At 44.2% G+C, this 16,708-nt stretch overlaps 1 protein-coding gene across 1 annotated transcript; it reads right to left on the bottom strand.

Annotated features, from left to right (window-relative positions):
• Positions 1-219: 219 nt before the first annotated feature.
• aclya (ATP citrate lyase a) lies at positions 220-15,940 on the bottom strand. Its single transcript, XM_086133446.1, has 28 exons — positions 15,795-15,940; positions 14,611-14,790; positions 12,832-12,954; positions 11,004-11,066; positions 10,714-10,904; positions 9,733-9,812; positions 9,202-9,332; positions 8,257-8,375; positions 7,452-7,588; positions 7,315-7,376; positions 7,117-7,234; positions 6,694-6,848; positions 6,218-6,311; positions 5,773-5,914; positions 5,337-5,505; positions 5,149-5,253; positions 4,645-4,841; positions 4,281-4,362; positions 4,093-4,203; positions 3,876-4,003; positions 3,693-3,786; positions 3,446-3,600; positions 3,220-3,370; positions 2,504-2,647; positions 2,290-2,403; positions 2,142-2,224; positions 1,630-1,706; positions 220-1,561 (listed from the first exon to the last, which is right to left on the bottom strand). The coding sequence occupies exons 2-28, from the start codon at positions 14,767-14,769 to the stop codon at positions 1,467-1,469; spliced, it is 3,279 nt and encodes a 1,092-aa protein (XP_085989572.1). The 5' UTR covers positions 14,770-14,790; positions 15,795-15,940; the 3' UTR covers positions 220-1,466.
• Between the last annotated feature and the right edge of the window lie 768 nt (positions 15,941-16,708).

The raw sequence follows: 16,708 nt of genomic DNA, 5'->3' as shown, positions 1-16,708 counted from the left end.
AGGGAAATACGTCAGCGGCGGACTTCCGCCGCGGAAGAATCCTTTTTATTTAATTTTAATTCTGAAAACCATGTCTTTAATTTTATATCTACATATATATATATATTTCTATATAGATATATCTATATATAGAGAGAAATCAATTCCAAGTGTTTGTGACGTCACATAGCCCACTGCTTACTTAACTCCAAAAATAAAAACCACACGTAACCAGGGAAACCACTTGTTTACTGGCACTTTTAATTCCACAAATATCGACACAGCACAGTCAGTAGAGGCACGTTCAGCACAAGCGTTGCCGTTATCAAATCCCAAATTGATTATACTTGTTTTCTAACGAGTTGTTGTATTAATGATCAACAATAACACTGGCTAACAGCAAATTTTAATCACAGATGGCATTGTGTGTCTCTAAATCTATTTGTGACACTGATTTAAAAACGCTTTTCCCTTTTTTTCCCCTTGCACATCACGTTTTTGAGATGTTTTAAATTTTGCGTTTTGAAGTTTGAACTGCGGTGACCCAAAAAAAGGAGAGACATGCAGGAACCTGTCGCTTTATGGGAAAGGGAGTCGTCATGCTCCTGGGATCGACTTGTAAGGGTTTTCGGAGAGTAGCTTGGTGCTTGAACTTGTAAACAACTTTGTTGTGAAGAGTAAAGACAAGTGATTCACCATTGGGCTTCTCTTCTCAATCATTTACTGCATCTCCACAGGCATATAAAAGCCTGCGCGATACAGAATTTACCGTGCATTGTAAATTTCATTAAAAAAAAAATCCACCTGTTTCTGAACCTAACCTTTAACTCTTAAGTATACATAGTGCATATTATTATGTGTTGTGAAAATCAAAAACCAGGGCAACATTTGGAATCAGTGGAATTAATTCATTAAAAAAACTTGCATCTCTGATTTTAAAAAAATTATTGTTGACCAGTGTAATTAATATGGTACCGGTGTAGCGGGGCACTCATGTATTCTCGTACTGTATCATTTTGGTGTACCGTGGTTATTTTACGTCATTTACCTGCGAAGGACTTGCGGCAATGAATGGTCCCTTTTGCAACAAATAGCCAAGACATTATGGACGATTAAAACACCTTTTCTGATTAGTACCACTACAGTAAACATAAATAAAGCTATTATCTACAATGTGTTGTCACATTATTATTATTATTATTATTGCACTACATGGTCACCCTGTGTAACAAGCTCAAGATGATGACGATGATCATAAAATTGCACACTGAGTGGAGCTGCACATAGACATGAGAACATGATGGACGATTTAAACTTCTGTCACTTGTCAAGACCGGACATGTCTGAGAGGATCTTCACAGTGTTGCATGTTTTCACTAGTGTCTAATACCGACAATTTAAATGGCAAACCATTTCAAGCAGTACCGTTTGAACCGTAACGTATTGATGATATATGCCAAATCTTCAGCCTTGGGTAAGAGCGGGTCCTACATGGACATGTGTTCCGGGAGCACGTAGGAGATGTCGTCCCAAGGGTGACGATACAGACCCTGCCTTAGCCTCTTCTGATCCAGGTAGTGTCCTAAAAAGACAAGTTTTGTTCTTATTAATACTTATTCGACCACTTATGTCCTTCTTGGCTTCTCGCACCAATAAATCCCATGCTGCGACCCAAGACGAAGATGCCGTTCAGGGCGCCAATTTCCACAAATTCGTCTGCTTCATCCCTGCGAAACAAAACAAAACAAAACATTTATTTGTGAGAATAATTAAAATTGAATTGCAAACAATTGTTCAACAAGAGCGCAGAATTTTGGCTTCCTTTGTGTCCTTTATTTCTTCTTCTTCTTTTTTAGGTATAATGAAGTCTGTTTAGCTTAATGCTAATAGACAGGCATGTAATTCTTTATTCTTTTTCAAAAATGAGTAACATGACTTCAATTTACCAAGTCAGTTCTGAAACTCCTCAGTAGTGTGTGCGTTGCACCGCCCCCTTGCGGCCAAGGTGCGCGCACACACAATACGGAGCAGCACAGTTCCCTTTCAAGCAAAAACTGTGGGCCTTTGACGGTATTTGTATTTATATGTTACTGCTGATTAAACAATTTGGTGCTGCTGCTGATCCAAATTGTTGGGCCACCTTGGTGGTGTTAATTGACTACCTGGTAAATCCACCACAGGTTCGGAGCAAGTCCACAAAGGCCACACCGATGAAGCCGTCCACATTCAGGATCAAGTTGGGTTTCTAACACAAACATAGTGTTAAACACACAGTGTGCCGTGACAGAGAAGAACTAAAGGGGGTCTTACTTTTGAGGTGGTGATCTTCTCCACATCCAGCGCGTAATCCAGCAGCTGTGTGGAGGGGAAGTGCTGCTTCACAAAGTCCTTCAAGATCTGGACTCGCATGTCGGGATTGTTAATCTGAGATGGAGAACACACACGATGCCCGCCACACCCTCAAAAATATGACACAACAAAGGAGTGCAAGCCCCGGTGGTCGCACTCACGACGTTTTACTCACAGACTTGACCCTGTGGCCGATGCCCATGATAAGCTTGCCGTCCTTCTTCATCTTGTTGACAAACTCCATGGGCAGCATGCCGCTGTCGAAGGCCTTGCTGAACTGCTTGGCTGCGGCATCCAAGGCACCTCCAAAGCGGTCACCCTGTGAAAGAAACAAGCCACAAAATGATTTAAAAAAATTTTTTTTAGCTATTTGTTGATGGCCATAGGTCATTTTGGAAGATATACATTTATTGTGCCCATATAATATGATGAATTGAATCGTCAGCTCTGCTCCATAAAATGGTAAAAAACAAAAACATTTGATTTAATAAACGGAAAAAGGAGTTTCAGGTCTTCCTTGTCTAACAGAAAAAGCCACCTAGTGGCATCTTTAGGCAATTACACACATTGGATGTGCGTCACTTATGGATCTTCACTGTTTGCGCAACAGGGCTCTGTCCCGATCCCCCCCCCCCCCCACTTGTTTATTTTCATATTTGTCCACCTTACAGCGCCATTCTGCCCCAGTTCAAAAGTACGCAGCAAAACGTCGCAAGGGTCCACGTTTTTTCTGCAAAGGTGCCTTGCTGCTGATAACCGTGTGTCGTCTTTTCTTGTATGTCACCGAACTGTTAGTGAGTCGATCTAAACTGAGCATGATCAATTCTGACATAGCTCTTGTGTTATTTATCACTTCATATCAGTGAGCGTACGGTTCAGAGCGTGTCTTACAATGGTGAGAAGGCCAGAGGTGAGACTGGAGATCAGATCTTTGCCAGCTCGGGCGCACACGATGGTGTTGTGGGCGCCGGATACTGCGGGACCGTGATCGGCTGTCACCATGAGACACATCTCGATGAATTGGCAGGCGTATCTGGGCAGCCTGGAGAAAAACATACTGGATCATTTCATTGTTGTCTCAGTTGTTGATCTCAATTCGAAGGATGAGTACACGGACCTCCTTTGGAACCACAGAAGCCCCAGAGTGCCCCCCAGGCCAATTTCCGACTTGAAGACCTCCGTGATGGGCATGCCAGCGTAGATGAGCTCCTGCCCCCTCTCGTCGCAGATGCTGGTCATGAAGGACGCCGGTTTGCGGATTAGCCCGAGCTCCTGGAGCGCAAACACACCAGAGAGAATAACCTTTGAATACAGTAGATCAAGTCATTGAAAAAATGTACACAAAGCATGCACATTTTACTGACTCGTGCCCAGGAGTAATCCATCGGAACTGTGGGAGGGGGCAGCTCCGGTGCTGGTTGGATGACTCCTTTGCCCACCAGATCGTCATATACGGACCTGCATGGATGGAATGGTGACTTTTAAATGTTTGTATACAAATCGAATTGTAGGTAATGAAACACTATTGAAAAGTAACTTCGACTGACTTAATGATTTCTCCCAGCTCATCAAAGTTGTTCGGCACATAAGCACCGGCCTCCTTCAGAGCTTTGTTCTTGGCCACCGCCGTCTCAGAAGCCTGGTTAGCGCACGCTCCCGCGTGGCCGAACTGGACCTGAGGTGTAAAGGAAAAACAACAACAACAAGAAATTAAAATCTTTTCTGATCAGCAGCTGCCTGACACATTGCCTGCGTCGCTTTTACCTCGGAGGCGAACATCGTCGCGCAGGTTCCGATGCACCAGCACACCACAGGCTTGGTGATCCTGCCTTCCTTGATGGCCTGGCAGATTTTGTACTCTTCCGTGCCGCCAATCTGCAGCACAGCAGCCAATCAGGCAATAGAGTGCTATTGATAACATCTACACAGAGTCCATCCAGTGGACGCCTCACCTCGCCCAGCACGACGATCATCTTCACTCCTGGGCTGTCCTGGTAGCGCAGTACGTGGTCGGTGAACACAGAGCCTGGGTACCTGTAGCGCGGTCCACATTTGGCACATTTTACATGGATTTGGGCATTTTAATGTAAGGATGAAACAAATCCTCACGTAAACGTTTATTTAGTGCACGCCAGGGCAATTACTCCTTAACCCTTTCGTGCACCCTGTAACCTGATAACACGCTAAGCTGTCCACTGTAGTGTCCCCGAAAGGGTTAATCGAGCAAAACTTGCATCCGAATACCAAAATACAATTTTCAATAGAATACTCAAGAGCTAAAACATCTGACGGCAGCAGCCCGACTTGATTACCCACCTGTCCCCGCCAATGGCCACGCCTTCAAACACACCATCGGTGGTGCGCGAAATGATGTTGTTGAGCTCGTTGGACATGCCGCCCGAGCGCGACACGTACGCCACGCTGCCCGGCCGGTACAGTTTGGAGGCCAGGATGTTGTCCAGCATGCCCCCCGTGTTGCCGATCTTGAAGCAGCCCGGCTTGATGCCGCCCACCTGAGGAAGGAGAACCGCATTATAAATTGGCACCGGACTGACCATTTGCGCTGCATATATTCGCATATGTTCGTATGCTTCCTTTTTTTTTTTAAGTACGGAAATATTTTTTCGAAAGATGCTACATATTTATAGAGTTTTTCTCACTGGAAAGACATTTAACGGTAATCGGTATAAGTGATGTTTTTGGATGAAAAATGTCGCTGTTAATTGCCATGTGCCGGACAATTGTCTCAAAGTCAAAATCAGAGATTTGTGGTTGTAGAAAGTAAGAATAAAATGACATAAAAAAATAATTGGGACTCACAGTTGCTGGTCCGATGATGGTGATGCCCTTCTCATCGGCTACCTTAATGATCTTCCTGGTGTGGGCTTCGGGGATGCCTTCCGCTATGATGGCGATGGTATGAATCTGAACAATTGGATTGCAAAAAAAATTACGTACGAGTGACATGAATTCATTTTCGTAGGGTGAGGAATAAAAAGAGAACAAACCTGTGGGTACTGCATGGTCTCCATCGTGCTGTCGAAGGCCGATCGCAAGGATGCGAAGCTGATGACCACGTCGACGTCCGGGTGCTTCTTCATAGCGTCGCCCATGTTCTTGTACACCGGGAGGAGGATCTCTTTATGGCCCCAGTAGAACTTCTGCTTGTGGTCTCCACTGGAAAAGAAACTGGCTTCATAGGAGTCTGCTTTGTTCATTCCTTGCCCCTTTTCCATAACATATAATACTGTACTGCTTTGGCGCCAACGTAAGGCCAAAGAATTTTCTTGAAGTGAAGGGAGCTTCATTTCATCAGACCATAGCCTTGTCTAATAGGCAAATATTGCTTTGGCGCCACCTTAGCGACGGATTTTTCTCAATTTGAAGCCGGCATTTTGGTATCTGTATCTATCTATAGAAGGGGTTTCACTGTAGCGTCCTTACGTGAAGGGGTAGACCATGGCCGCCACGGAGGGATCATCTCTGGAGCAGACGTAGTCAAAGTCCAGCATGCCCTGCACGGCCCGCGTCTGCATGCCCCAAACGATGGACTTGGTCTGCTTGCTGAACAGCGTGGCTGCCTTGACTGCAAGGCAGACATCTTACATCATCATCACAGCGATGGAAGAAAATGTCCTACTATTTGCCATCCACGTCCACATTGATTTGACTCTTCGACAGAAGTGAACTGGCATAAAATCCAATTATAATAAAAATAATAATGCCAGGTGGATTATCACATTCCAGTGTGAGTGAGGGCTGTAGAGTGGTTCAAGTTTCTGAAGAGGGAGCTAAAACTCATCCGATCAAAGCCCTTTTGTGACCGCTAACATGCACTTGTGCTTATTCGGGAGTAAATATGTGATGCAGTTTGCGTGCATTTTCTCACCAACAGGAGCTGCACTTTTGGCTTTCGTTACCGGCAAGCTCTCAGCTTTCCCTCTGTTCTCGGAGAAGGAGGCTGTGCGAGTGGATGCCGGAGTCTGAAAGTGAGAAACTTGTTATTAATGTCACCGTTGTTTGCATCACTGCCACAGACATATTAAAAAAAAAAAGGGTTTACTGCGCTCCTGCATTTTATTATTGGTCATAATGTTGGTAGTTAGAGAGCCAAGTATTTTTTTGAGGTGATAGTAGAAAAAGTTTTCATTTTCACGTGGTGGAGCGTCCCAGTCCCAATACTGGAAGCTTCCGGGCAAACTAGGAGCCTTTGTGAGAGTGGCCGCAACAATTCGAGTCACATGACATCACTGAAAAGCTCTCAGACAAAAGAGTCACGGGGGACTCGAAAAGGAGGACAAAGCACTGTGCCGTTACGTTACGCGTGCGTGACACGCCACGACGGCCGTTTTTTTTTTGTCATACCGACGTGCTGCCGCTGGAGTTGAGCAGGAAATTGGCGGTGTGGGCAGCGACGGGAGGCTGGTTGGGGATGGGCCGGTGACCCAGTGCCATGCCCACGATGGCCGTCATGTGGGTTTCTGTGCCAAAGACGTGGATGGGGATCCCAGTGGTCTTGCCTGCGAGATTGGGAATCATTTTAGAAAAGAAAAGAAAAATTCTATCATATTTAAGCTGCTATCAAATAACAGGTCCTATGTGAAAATGGGACTTGACCTGTGAAGAGGTCAACTGATCATGTTTTAGTTTAGTATTTATTCCAGTTTTCATGCACCAGAGTGGCAAAAAAATTCAGATTGCGGGGGGTGCGGGGGGGTATGGTGTCACTGGTCTGATTTGGCATGATCCTGACTTTCTGTCATTTATTTTTGCACAATATCAACTTGCCGACTTCTCCCATCACCCGGAGACCCTCCTGGTAATTCGGACCGCCGCGCCTGACGAAAATGGCCACTTCGTGCTCCTTGAGAGGCACCTGGTAGTCTCGGATTGCTCGAACAATTCCCTGACGGGGCGGGAAGGCGATAATGTTAGCAGGTTATGCGACTGAGCAACGAAGCGAGCGCGAGTCACCCGCGTTCTTACCTTGAACGTCGCCGCCACATTTGTGAAGTTGGCGATGCTCCCTCCGATGATCAAGACTTTGCCTGGGAAATCATCAAAAGGCTCCAAGCGGTTAATTTCCGAAGCAAAGAAAGAACAGGCGCCATGTCGAACGTTACCATCAGGGTGCTTCTGCCGAGTCATAAGCGAGAGGATGGTCTTGGCGTAGTCGTATGTCTGCTGCTCGCTCGGCGCCCCCGAGTACTCGCCGTAGTTGGCCAGCTCGTCCACGCCGCCCAGGTCGCAGATGGTGTCGCTGTGAGATCGGCCGCACATCATGGTAAGGGAACAAGAACTCTTCATTGCAAAATAGGTTAGAGCAAATAAAAATGAACAGAGGCACAGAGGGATTCATTAGTGGCGGTTGAGGAGTCTGCGTGGGACATCTTACACCCCCGAACAGATGGAAGAGGGGAGATGGTTTATTACTGCCTTCCTTATTTTAATTACCTCCGGTTTCAGAAACTTGATCTTGCTTCCACCAAAACGATTTAAAGATAACAACAACAACAAAAAATATTTAGGAATGATACAGTGGTGAGCAAAATATGGCCCACCCTGTTCCTCAAACCGACCCAGCGATCAAATTACATTATCAAGACTCTTGTGAGATTTGATCCATTACTTTTATTCTCCCCAAAAATGTTTAATGGTTAATTATAAATAATGATGTTAAATAATGAGCACGAATAATTACTTTTCACTAACTGAAAGCATTTAAAAATTTTTGCCAACCCTTTTTAAGATTCTATAACTTGGCATATGCACGTCCGTAGACGACTACAACGAACCCCACCTGGCACTTTTCAGGATCAATGTTTCTATATTTTTAGATTGTGCATAAGCAAAAGATAAATGGCTATTATAGCATTGCAAAAACCACCAATCTCTTGATGTCCGATGTGAAGCTATTTGATGAACTACCTGTACACGACAGAGGCTCCGCCCCCCGCCACCATGGTCCAGATCCGCCCCTGCGGGTTGAGCAGGGTCAGTTTGAGGCTGGCGCCGCTCTTGGCATCCAGGTCGGCGATGTAGGCCTCCTGTGAACCGGGGAGGGGGTGGGGGGAGGGGGTGATGATGATGATTGGATTGTGCAGTTGTGCCTAATGAAATGGCCTGTGAAAGTGCACTGTACTGAGGAGTCATTGTAGACGCGTGGAGCATTCATGCTTGATTTTGACAGACAGATGCACACACTTCTGGTGCTGCTGTCCCCCTTAGCCCCCCCGAGCCAATTAGAGCGTCCGTCTGCTGCTGCCGCCGCTGGGTGAGTCTGTCTGAGACGAGCCCAACAGGCCGCGGCAGATTATTGAAACAACAGCTGCGGATGCGAGGAGTATCAAGAATTGAATGCACATACATAAATATTAGTATTATCATTAAAATGTTGAATTATTTGTGCGGTATATCGACAGTAAATGTGTAGAATATAAAATGAATAATGAATTATGCATGTATTCATTCAGTGTATTATCTATTTTTTGTTCAAATATAAACTAGAGATTTTTAAAAAATGCATTAACAATTTTAGAAATTTATAATGAATTAATTCTACAATAATTACATTTTTACATCATCATAAATGTATACAACATATCATCCGTCAATTTTAACAAAATAAAAATAAGCCTAATCATCTGAGATTTTCTACACAGTATATTAAATCCATAAATCTATCATTTAAAAACATAAAAAAAGAAATACGAATAATACACGTGTTCTTTAGAGATGCTAATATATATATATATTTTTTTTTTACTATTTCATTTACATGTCCAGCAACTACAATTATAATATATAAATACATAATAATAATACTACAATTAAAAAAAAAAAAAAAAGAGGATTGTTATCCGTTGACATTACCTCAGGGTAGGCCTCCCTGCCAAAAGGCGGTGGGAATTCCACATCTCCCCACTTGGCCTTGCAGATATAATCTGCCGTCGCATCGATCTTTGCCGCCATGTCCAGCACGTAGACGCCATCTTTTGTGACCACTGCGTAGAGAAGGAGGGGCAGGAGAAGAGAAAAGGTTGACACCTGCTCACCTACTGATCGACCAACCGTGCGAGCATAAGACGCTCCCAGCGTATCACTTGTGTAGGACTTCAAAGCCATAAAGAGCTTGTTCGTTGTAGCCAATTACCAGCATCAAACAGCGAGCGCATCAAATATTTACTCAGTTATGTACTTTGGGTTGGAAATGTAGCGGAATCCACTTGTGAATTTAATGTCTTAATGTTGTCTTCTTTCTGAATGGTCTTTTTTCCCCAAATATCATCATTACGCTGGTCAGCATTAGCTTTTTGGAGGTCTAAAATGATGATCTTCAAAATGATGTCATGTTCAGTTTTGTTCATTTCCCAATCTAAATGTAAATTTAAAAAAAAAACCTACCTAGTGGGTTGATCTCCAGGTATGTGAAGAACAGTTCCTCATACAGGTTGAAAAGTCCGACAATGAACTGGGCCAGGACCCTGTCATCAGAAGAATAGAACAATTCACATGAATCAATATAACTTGCCTCGGCTGTCAGAAAAGAGTAGATTTGAATGTGTGTGTGTGTGTGTGTAAAATATTCTTCTTCTGTCAAGGGGGAGTAACTCTGTCAGCCTGCTGTCAGAACCTTGTCTGACCCACGTGGTGCAAGCCACAGTGACTCAGCTTCCCTAGTGTGCTTGGAATGGAAAAAGCCTATGTGAGTGAAAAAAAAGGTGGCGGTGGGGGTCTTGAGTGCGTGCGTGTGTTCGTGTTCCGTCAATGTCAGCCAAGACAGTGAATCGCAGCCATAACGAGGAGTGCCGCTGGACAGACGGACTAGAAAGGAGGGGGCGGTGTTGGCGGGGTGACTGGCTGTATCACCGCCATCAAAATAAATGGACGAGGACAGCTGGGGGGGGTGGAGTCAGATGGGGGATAAAAAGCCAAGGAGAGAGTTTGTCATTTGGCTAATGGAAAGCATTTGCAGCCCCCCCCCCCCCCCCCCCCCACCACCACCACCACCCGCAACGTCACAGTACTTCTTTTATGAGAACGCGGAGGCCTTCAATACTGGAGTACTGTATTGCGAAAAACTGAAGCGTACTATGAGACTGGACTATGAGACATCCGAGTAAATGCTAAGGTGAGCCTGGATGTTGTTTTCAATCTTCTCGGCTTCCATTTGTTGTCGAAGAGTTTCAGTTAAAAAAAAAAAACATTTTTAATATGGGGCCTTTTTAAAAAGGCAAACCCATCACAACGCCACTTATTGCCGCCATTTTCTTCCCAAAGCTGCGCACGGTGACGACAAAGTCCGACGAGTAGCGCTTAGACTGTACGACGACCGTGAGAGCTTCAGTCCCTTGGTGATATTTAAGAAACGACGCCATCACTCACAGCCTCTTGTCGTTGGGGACGTTGGCGAGCAGCTGCTTGCTCACCGCGCCCTCGCTGATCTTCTCGTCCACGCCAACCAGCAGCTTCTTGGCCTTGGCGTCCACGTCGCCCACGTCCACGCCGCCCTCGTGGTGGAACAGCACGTGGTCGCCCTCGCGGGTGGCGTAAATGCACACGTAGAACTCTTCCTCCTGGATGCAATCAAACGGCGCCGCGTCAACGTATTCTCTGGCGTATTGGTACGCTCCTGATCATGAAACCAAATATTTTGGTCCGATGAGTGATTTTACCTGCTTGTGAGGGACAAAAGGTTCGATGAGGAAATTCTTGAGAACGCCTTTGGCTTTTCCCACCTGAGGAGGAAGCACGCAAATCAGTTGTTAGGCGCACGTCAAAGAAAATGCGGCGTGCATCGCAACAAGTCTAGTACGAGCCGTGCTAACATGTTTTGTTCGGTGGATTTTTTTGTGGTAACAAATTGCAAATTAGATAGCCACGTTCTTTATGTAGTTCAATTTTAGTGATTCGCGGATTACAGAGTAAATTGTCGGAGGAAGTTGAGGAAACTGAAAATGTTGTACGGTTGGCATCAACTGGATTGGACCAATATTTCATTTAGTTATTCGTTCCTCATTGCTGTCCATGACGCATATTTCTGGTTGCCGTGGAACAAAATGGCGAGGAGAACAAGATATTATAGAAGAGTAGCACGACAGATTCTTGGGAGAACGTCATCGCTTCTTGCTCCGGGGGGGAAGCAAAGCGAAGGCAGCTCATTTGGCGGGGCTGTCGCCGCGTTTGTGTTCAAAGGCCAACAGGCGCTGGCAGCGCTTTCACAGACAAGGGATTGGTGGTGGTGGTGGTGGTGGGGGGACGTTGGGGAGAGAATAGAATCGTGCGAGGAGGGTGCCATTTTGAGGAGTTCAGAAAAAAGGAAGGTTCGGAGTCCAGGTGGGAAGTTAGCTCGCCTGATTTAGCCGTCTTGGTGCAATTCGACACCACTGTCAACTACGCATGCAATCATGAAGGGTATGAATTAACTGACAGTGTCAATAAAACCTCAACAGGATTACCTCCGCCAAGGGCCAATTGTGTGACGGGTTAAATTGAACAGACACAACAGACACTCATATATAAAAGGAGTTTTAAAAAAAAAACTCGACACAATTGGCAGGTTTTTGTGATACAAACAAATGGGACCAAAATAAATCATGTCTAAACTTTTTCCACCAATCATCTGGTTTCTAACATGTACTCCTGAATTGAAAAAAAAAAATCGTTGGTTTCACCAAAAAGAGAAGATTGTTGTCTTAGAGCGCTACTTCATTGATTATTTCTGTGTTAGTAGCTTTCCAAGCTAGCAGGGTTATGTAGCAGTGTATTTATTTATTCTTTTTTTATTTTTGGGGTCACGGTTTTGGCACAGTTGACAAGTTGACTTATTATTATTACTGCCCCCTACAGGATTGGAGTGTAACAATATCATTTAGTACGTTGCTGTGTTGATGGCGCATTCAAAACAGATACCAAATGAATATGACATTTACCGGTATGCATTTGTTGACCACCGTCAATTCTATGAATTCACATTCAATGTGTACACAACTCCTGTGATCCACCCGAGCATTAAAATCGGTCTGGCATGGTGTTCGTCTGCATTTTGTGCAGCGAAATTCAAGTTACCTTTGTTGTGACTGGTTAGCATCGCTGTCCACAAATATTAATGGCTCCTGCGCGGTTACCCGAATCTTATGCAATGCTCAATTTATTTATGGGAGTCAATCAGCTGCAACGTAGCGGCTTTATTTATCTTGCTTTACGGCCACACACTTGTCATGTCATACGTGATGAAACACACACACACACGCACACACACAAACTCTTCTTGACTGGTTTATGGGGGCATGGGAGCTTGAAGAAGCGTCTTGTTATTTTATCGGGCGAAACCGCATCAGAGTGTGTTGTCGGCATTCTCGACTGCACTGATGGACGACTAGGTGGAAGCGGAATGCCGCTTGTTCACACCGAATGTAGCAAATGGGTCCAAAATGTGAAAATAGGAGGAAGGGGAAGGTGAAGGATGGCGACAGGAGTTATTGGCTTAAGTGGATGACGTACCGTCGTCTCTTTCATGAGGCGGCTCTTCAGCCACTCTTTGACGCCGTTCAGGTCCAGGTTAACGCCGACCAGGCCCAGCTTGCCCCGCCTCTTGATCAGCTGGTCGGGCTTCACCACCAGCCTCTGCACAGGAAGGCGAATCACGTTTAGAATTGAAGTCGAGACATCGATTCATGAAAAGGTTGCTCAAAATGAAAGCCTTACAATCGAATAAATGCATCCTTTTCTACCTTTCAAAAAAATATGATCATAAAATTTGCCAGAGAATTAATATTTTTAATACAAAGTTAATGTTAAATGGAAATTTATATTTTTGGCAATCAGCATTATTTGCAGGAAAAATAATTACAAATATATGCAGGTGCTGTTAATCTCAAAAGGGAATGTGAATAAATGAAACCCTCCAAGTGATGAATTCAATTATCACATAATTTAGTACCACTGCTACAACACATACTCACTGCATATGAGTATTTTTTATTTTTTTTGCATGGAAACAAAAGTACATAATATCAAAAAGTAGGGCTCTGTGCATTTACAATAAATGCCTCACCTCTAGTCGGCAGCGGTTCGGAGGATGAATGATGATTTTTTATTTTTTTGTTTTGATATGGGCACATAGGGTGGGCGTTGCCCTTGACAATAGCGAACATGTGGCTGAGTAATAAGACAAGATCAACACTAAGTGTGCAAATAAGAACAACGCCCTGCAAAATATCCAGATGGGCTGGTGTCTTGTTGCAAATAGAAAAGTGGGGATTACACAATCTGGAAATGTGTCATTTCCTGGAAGGCCAACGTTTCAAAAGGCATACATTAAGAAAGCAGAGGGAAAAAAACAAAAACAAAACACCACTCTGTAGTTTGAATAAATCAACATTCAATTTGGACCAAAAAAAAAAAACAGACACGAGAGTTGACTGTCGTATAGTGCAGTCTACTTAGGCAGCAAATTTGCTGGTTCATTTACTGCAACATGGTTGCTGCCACTTAAATTTATATTGGGGCTGAATGATTTCGAGAAATAATCTCATTGTTATCCCTCCCATTCCAAAATATGCTTGAAATTTAATAGCCAATTTTTTTTCAAGGTAATATTCACATGTTTTTTTTTTTTTTTTTTTTTTTTTTTAACAAGCAAGTTGGTGGACGACTGGTTAGCATGTCGGCCTCACAGTGCAGAGGTCGTGGGTTCGATCCCGGCTCCGGCCTTCCTGTGTGGAGTTTGCATGTTAATCTTTCAGCCCTATTCAAGGTACCCCTTTCATTTCAAACAGAGCAATTTCTCAAAGAGCGACAGGATACTTCACCATAAAAAAAAAATTGACAAAATCATTCTTGTTCAACCCTAACTGGATTCTGCCACCCCCCACTGAAAAAACGAGAAGGAGCGCTCTTCCTCCCGCTAACCGGCGAATGACTTATGACAGTGGAGCCATTACGATCTGGGCCCTCGCCAGTGATGAAGAGGAGGAGGAAGGTGGGAAGACACGACAGACGGTGAAAGTTAATGCAATTTCCTAATCAATGCTCGGGCAGCACATCGCTCACTCTCCTCTTCCATATCTGCCCTCTGCATCACCATCATACCCGAAGACTAATTCAATTGATGTTCCGTTAAAGTCACTGCAACTCCTCCTAGGAATGCTATGATGCTACACCACAACACCCCACATCTCCCCCCCGCCAATTTTTAGAAAATTTGGATCATTTCCTGCCTGCCACCACGTATGTGTAACAGTGAGAGCTGGACTTATGAAGTCAACCAATCATCCAAACCTCTGTGACCAGCCAGGGGTGCTCCAGCGCCAGTCGGTCCAGGTCGGTCTCGGGGGTGACGTTAGCATAGCGGAAGCGGTTCTGGACCGTTGCCGGTGTGCAGATGTGCTTGTAGAGGAACTCCTTGCCCGTCTGCTCTGAGATGGCTTTGGCGGACATGGCGGCTCGATGGGACGGGGCCTGACGAGATGGATGAAGGCAAGGCAGGTTTGGTGAGGGAAGCAGACTAAATGTAACCAGCCACAGCTTCTCTGCGCTAATAACCTAAGAGGCAATTATTTACCACTCAGGTTATTGTCCTCTAATAGAAACAAGACACGAGCAGAGTAGCAAGTATTTGGAAGCATTTCGGGTGCGTACACAGGTTAACCTCCATGTTGTTTGTTTTCAATTTTCCCCATGGCAAATATAGGTCAAAATAAATAAAGAACATGTGACAATTTCTACGATTAGGTATATTTTATTATTGGTTTAGAAAAAAAAGCAAGTTAAATATTCTCTAATGGCATGTTATTTATGACCTACCTGATTTTACAACCACTGATCATTTCCTTCTGAATCAAAGCCAACAAGCGCCTTTCATCCATGTGATGGAGCATCTATCTGGTCTACTTTATTTCACTGAAAGCCCCACTATTTCTTAACTGGGATTATTAATAGAAGTACTGTGACACTATTGATTATCACTAGACTGGATTCGCTGCTGGCTGCGCCAATAACACTATGCCGGGATGGATGGAAACAGTTTGTGCTGGAACAACAGCCATTCCTGGTTCAAGACATCACTGACTTTAATTAGAAAGCTGCTGGTGATGATCAATGGGTGATAATGAATATTGTTTCAAAACGGCACGATGGATGACCAGGTGGACCATTTAAGACAGATATAGAGAAACACGAGTAGACCGAAACAGTAAATGACCACTTATGGAGGTTTTATACAAATTTGGGAGTTAACAAGAATTCTATCTGATTCCACTCATTCGTTCGTTCGTTCTAAAAGTGGTTTAAATAACCGTCCAATTTCAAAAGACAAGTCAAGCAAAGTTGATGGTATGACTCAAATTTTTATAAGTCAGAGTAACAGCCTCTGACGTCAGAGTACAGTCGTTCGATTTGCTTCGACGATAGTTTCATCTCTGGGGAAAAAAAGACCTCGCGTAAAGAAATAAAAAGATACAAACCTTGCGTTAAAATATAGTCCTACGAGGGGGTTCGAGAGAGGTTTCAACACGGGGTGTGTGTCAGTTTCTCCGCGTCTCGGCTTTTGCCTTGACTCGGAACCAAGCAAGTGGTACCGCAGAGTGAGAAGAGCTTGCGTTCACTTGTGTCTTCCGCCTCCCATCTCTGCTGAGGTAGCATCAGATAGTCCTGGGCCTCTGATTGGCTCGCTCCTAACCATGCTTTATTGACGCATTCACTTACTGTTGGGTAAAAAAAAAATCCCGTCATTTGTGGAACGGATTTTAAAACAAAATGTCTAATTTGCTATATTTAAAACAAAAAGAACACGCGTGGTAAATTAAAATACAGACCACACCCATAGAAAGTTGTTTTCTTTATAGAATTGCTTTTGAGTGCTCTTGGTGTCTAAGAAGATTGGAATAATCACGGATTATTGAACGTTTCATGATTTTATTCCAAAGGCTCAAGCACGCCACTCTCCACAATAAGGAACAATTGACAATGATTGGTCGACAGTCTTATCTACACACTGTACCCAACGGAAAGGTTGGTTGAAAAGGGCCAATACACACTTGACCCATATTTGTTGAGATTACGATGTTCAGGTGACTCATTCAAAACCTGCCCTTGCCCTGGGTGGAAAGTTGTACTGAATCAGTGACTCCAACCACGACAACGCGGCACTGTGCGTCATAAAATCATCCAGTTTCACCGAAGCTCCTAAAAACGTATCACCCGTCTATGTCAGCGATGTGTAATTCCAGGCAGAGCAATTAATATACTCTTCAGGCAGAAGATAAAATTAACCTCTACTCACAACGCCGTTGTGGTATGGCACTGATTTCACTCACATTCGTGTATGCCCCCACCGTCCCTAACGTAAATGGTGCATTAGATCATAAAATAACTTGGA

This window comes from Hippocampus guttulatus, chromosome 16 (assembly GCF_054856545.1).
Source record: "Hippocampus guttulatus isolate MCC_2025c chromosome 16, RoL_Hgut_1.0, whole genome shotgun sequence".
Classification (NCBI taxonomy): Eukaryota; Metazoa; Chordata; class Actinopteri; order Syngnathiformes; family Syngnathidae; genus Hippocampus; species Hippocampus guttulatus.
The sequence above is the reverse complement of the archived record's forward strand: the minus strand, read 5'-3'. Positions and strand labels throughout refer to the sequence as shown.

Bases quoted from the DNA above. Each gene is read 5' to 3' on its own strand.
- aclya (XM_086133446.1), bottom strand. From the start codon at position 14,769: ATGTCCGCCAAAGCCATCTCAGAGCAGACGGGCAAGGAGTTCCTCTAC. The intron at 3,787-3,875 runs GTCAGTCGAAGT...CCATCCATGCAG, and splicing joins GAGCTGGGAGAAATCATTAA to GTCCGTATATGACGATCTGG. The intron at 3,601-3,692 runs GTCAGTAAAATG...TTTGCGCTCCAG, and splicing joins TGGATTACTCCTGGGCACGA to GAGCTCGGGCTAATCCGCAA.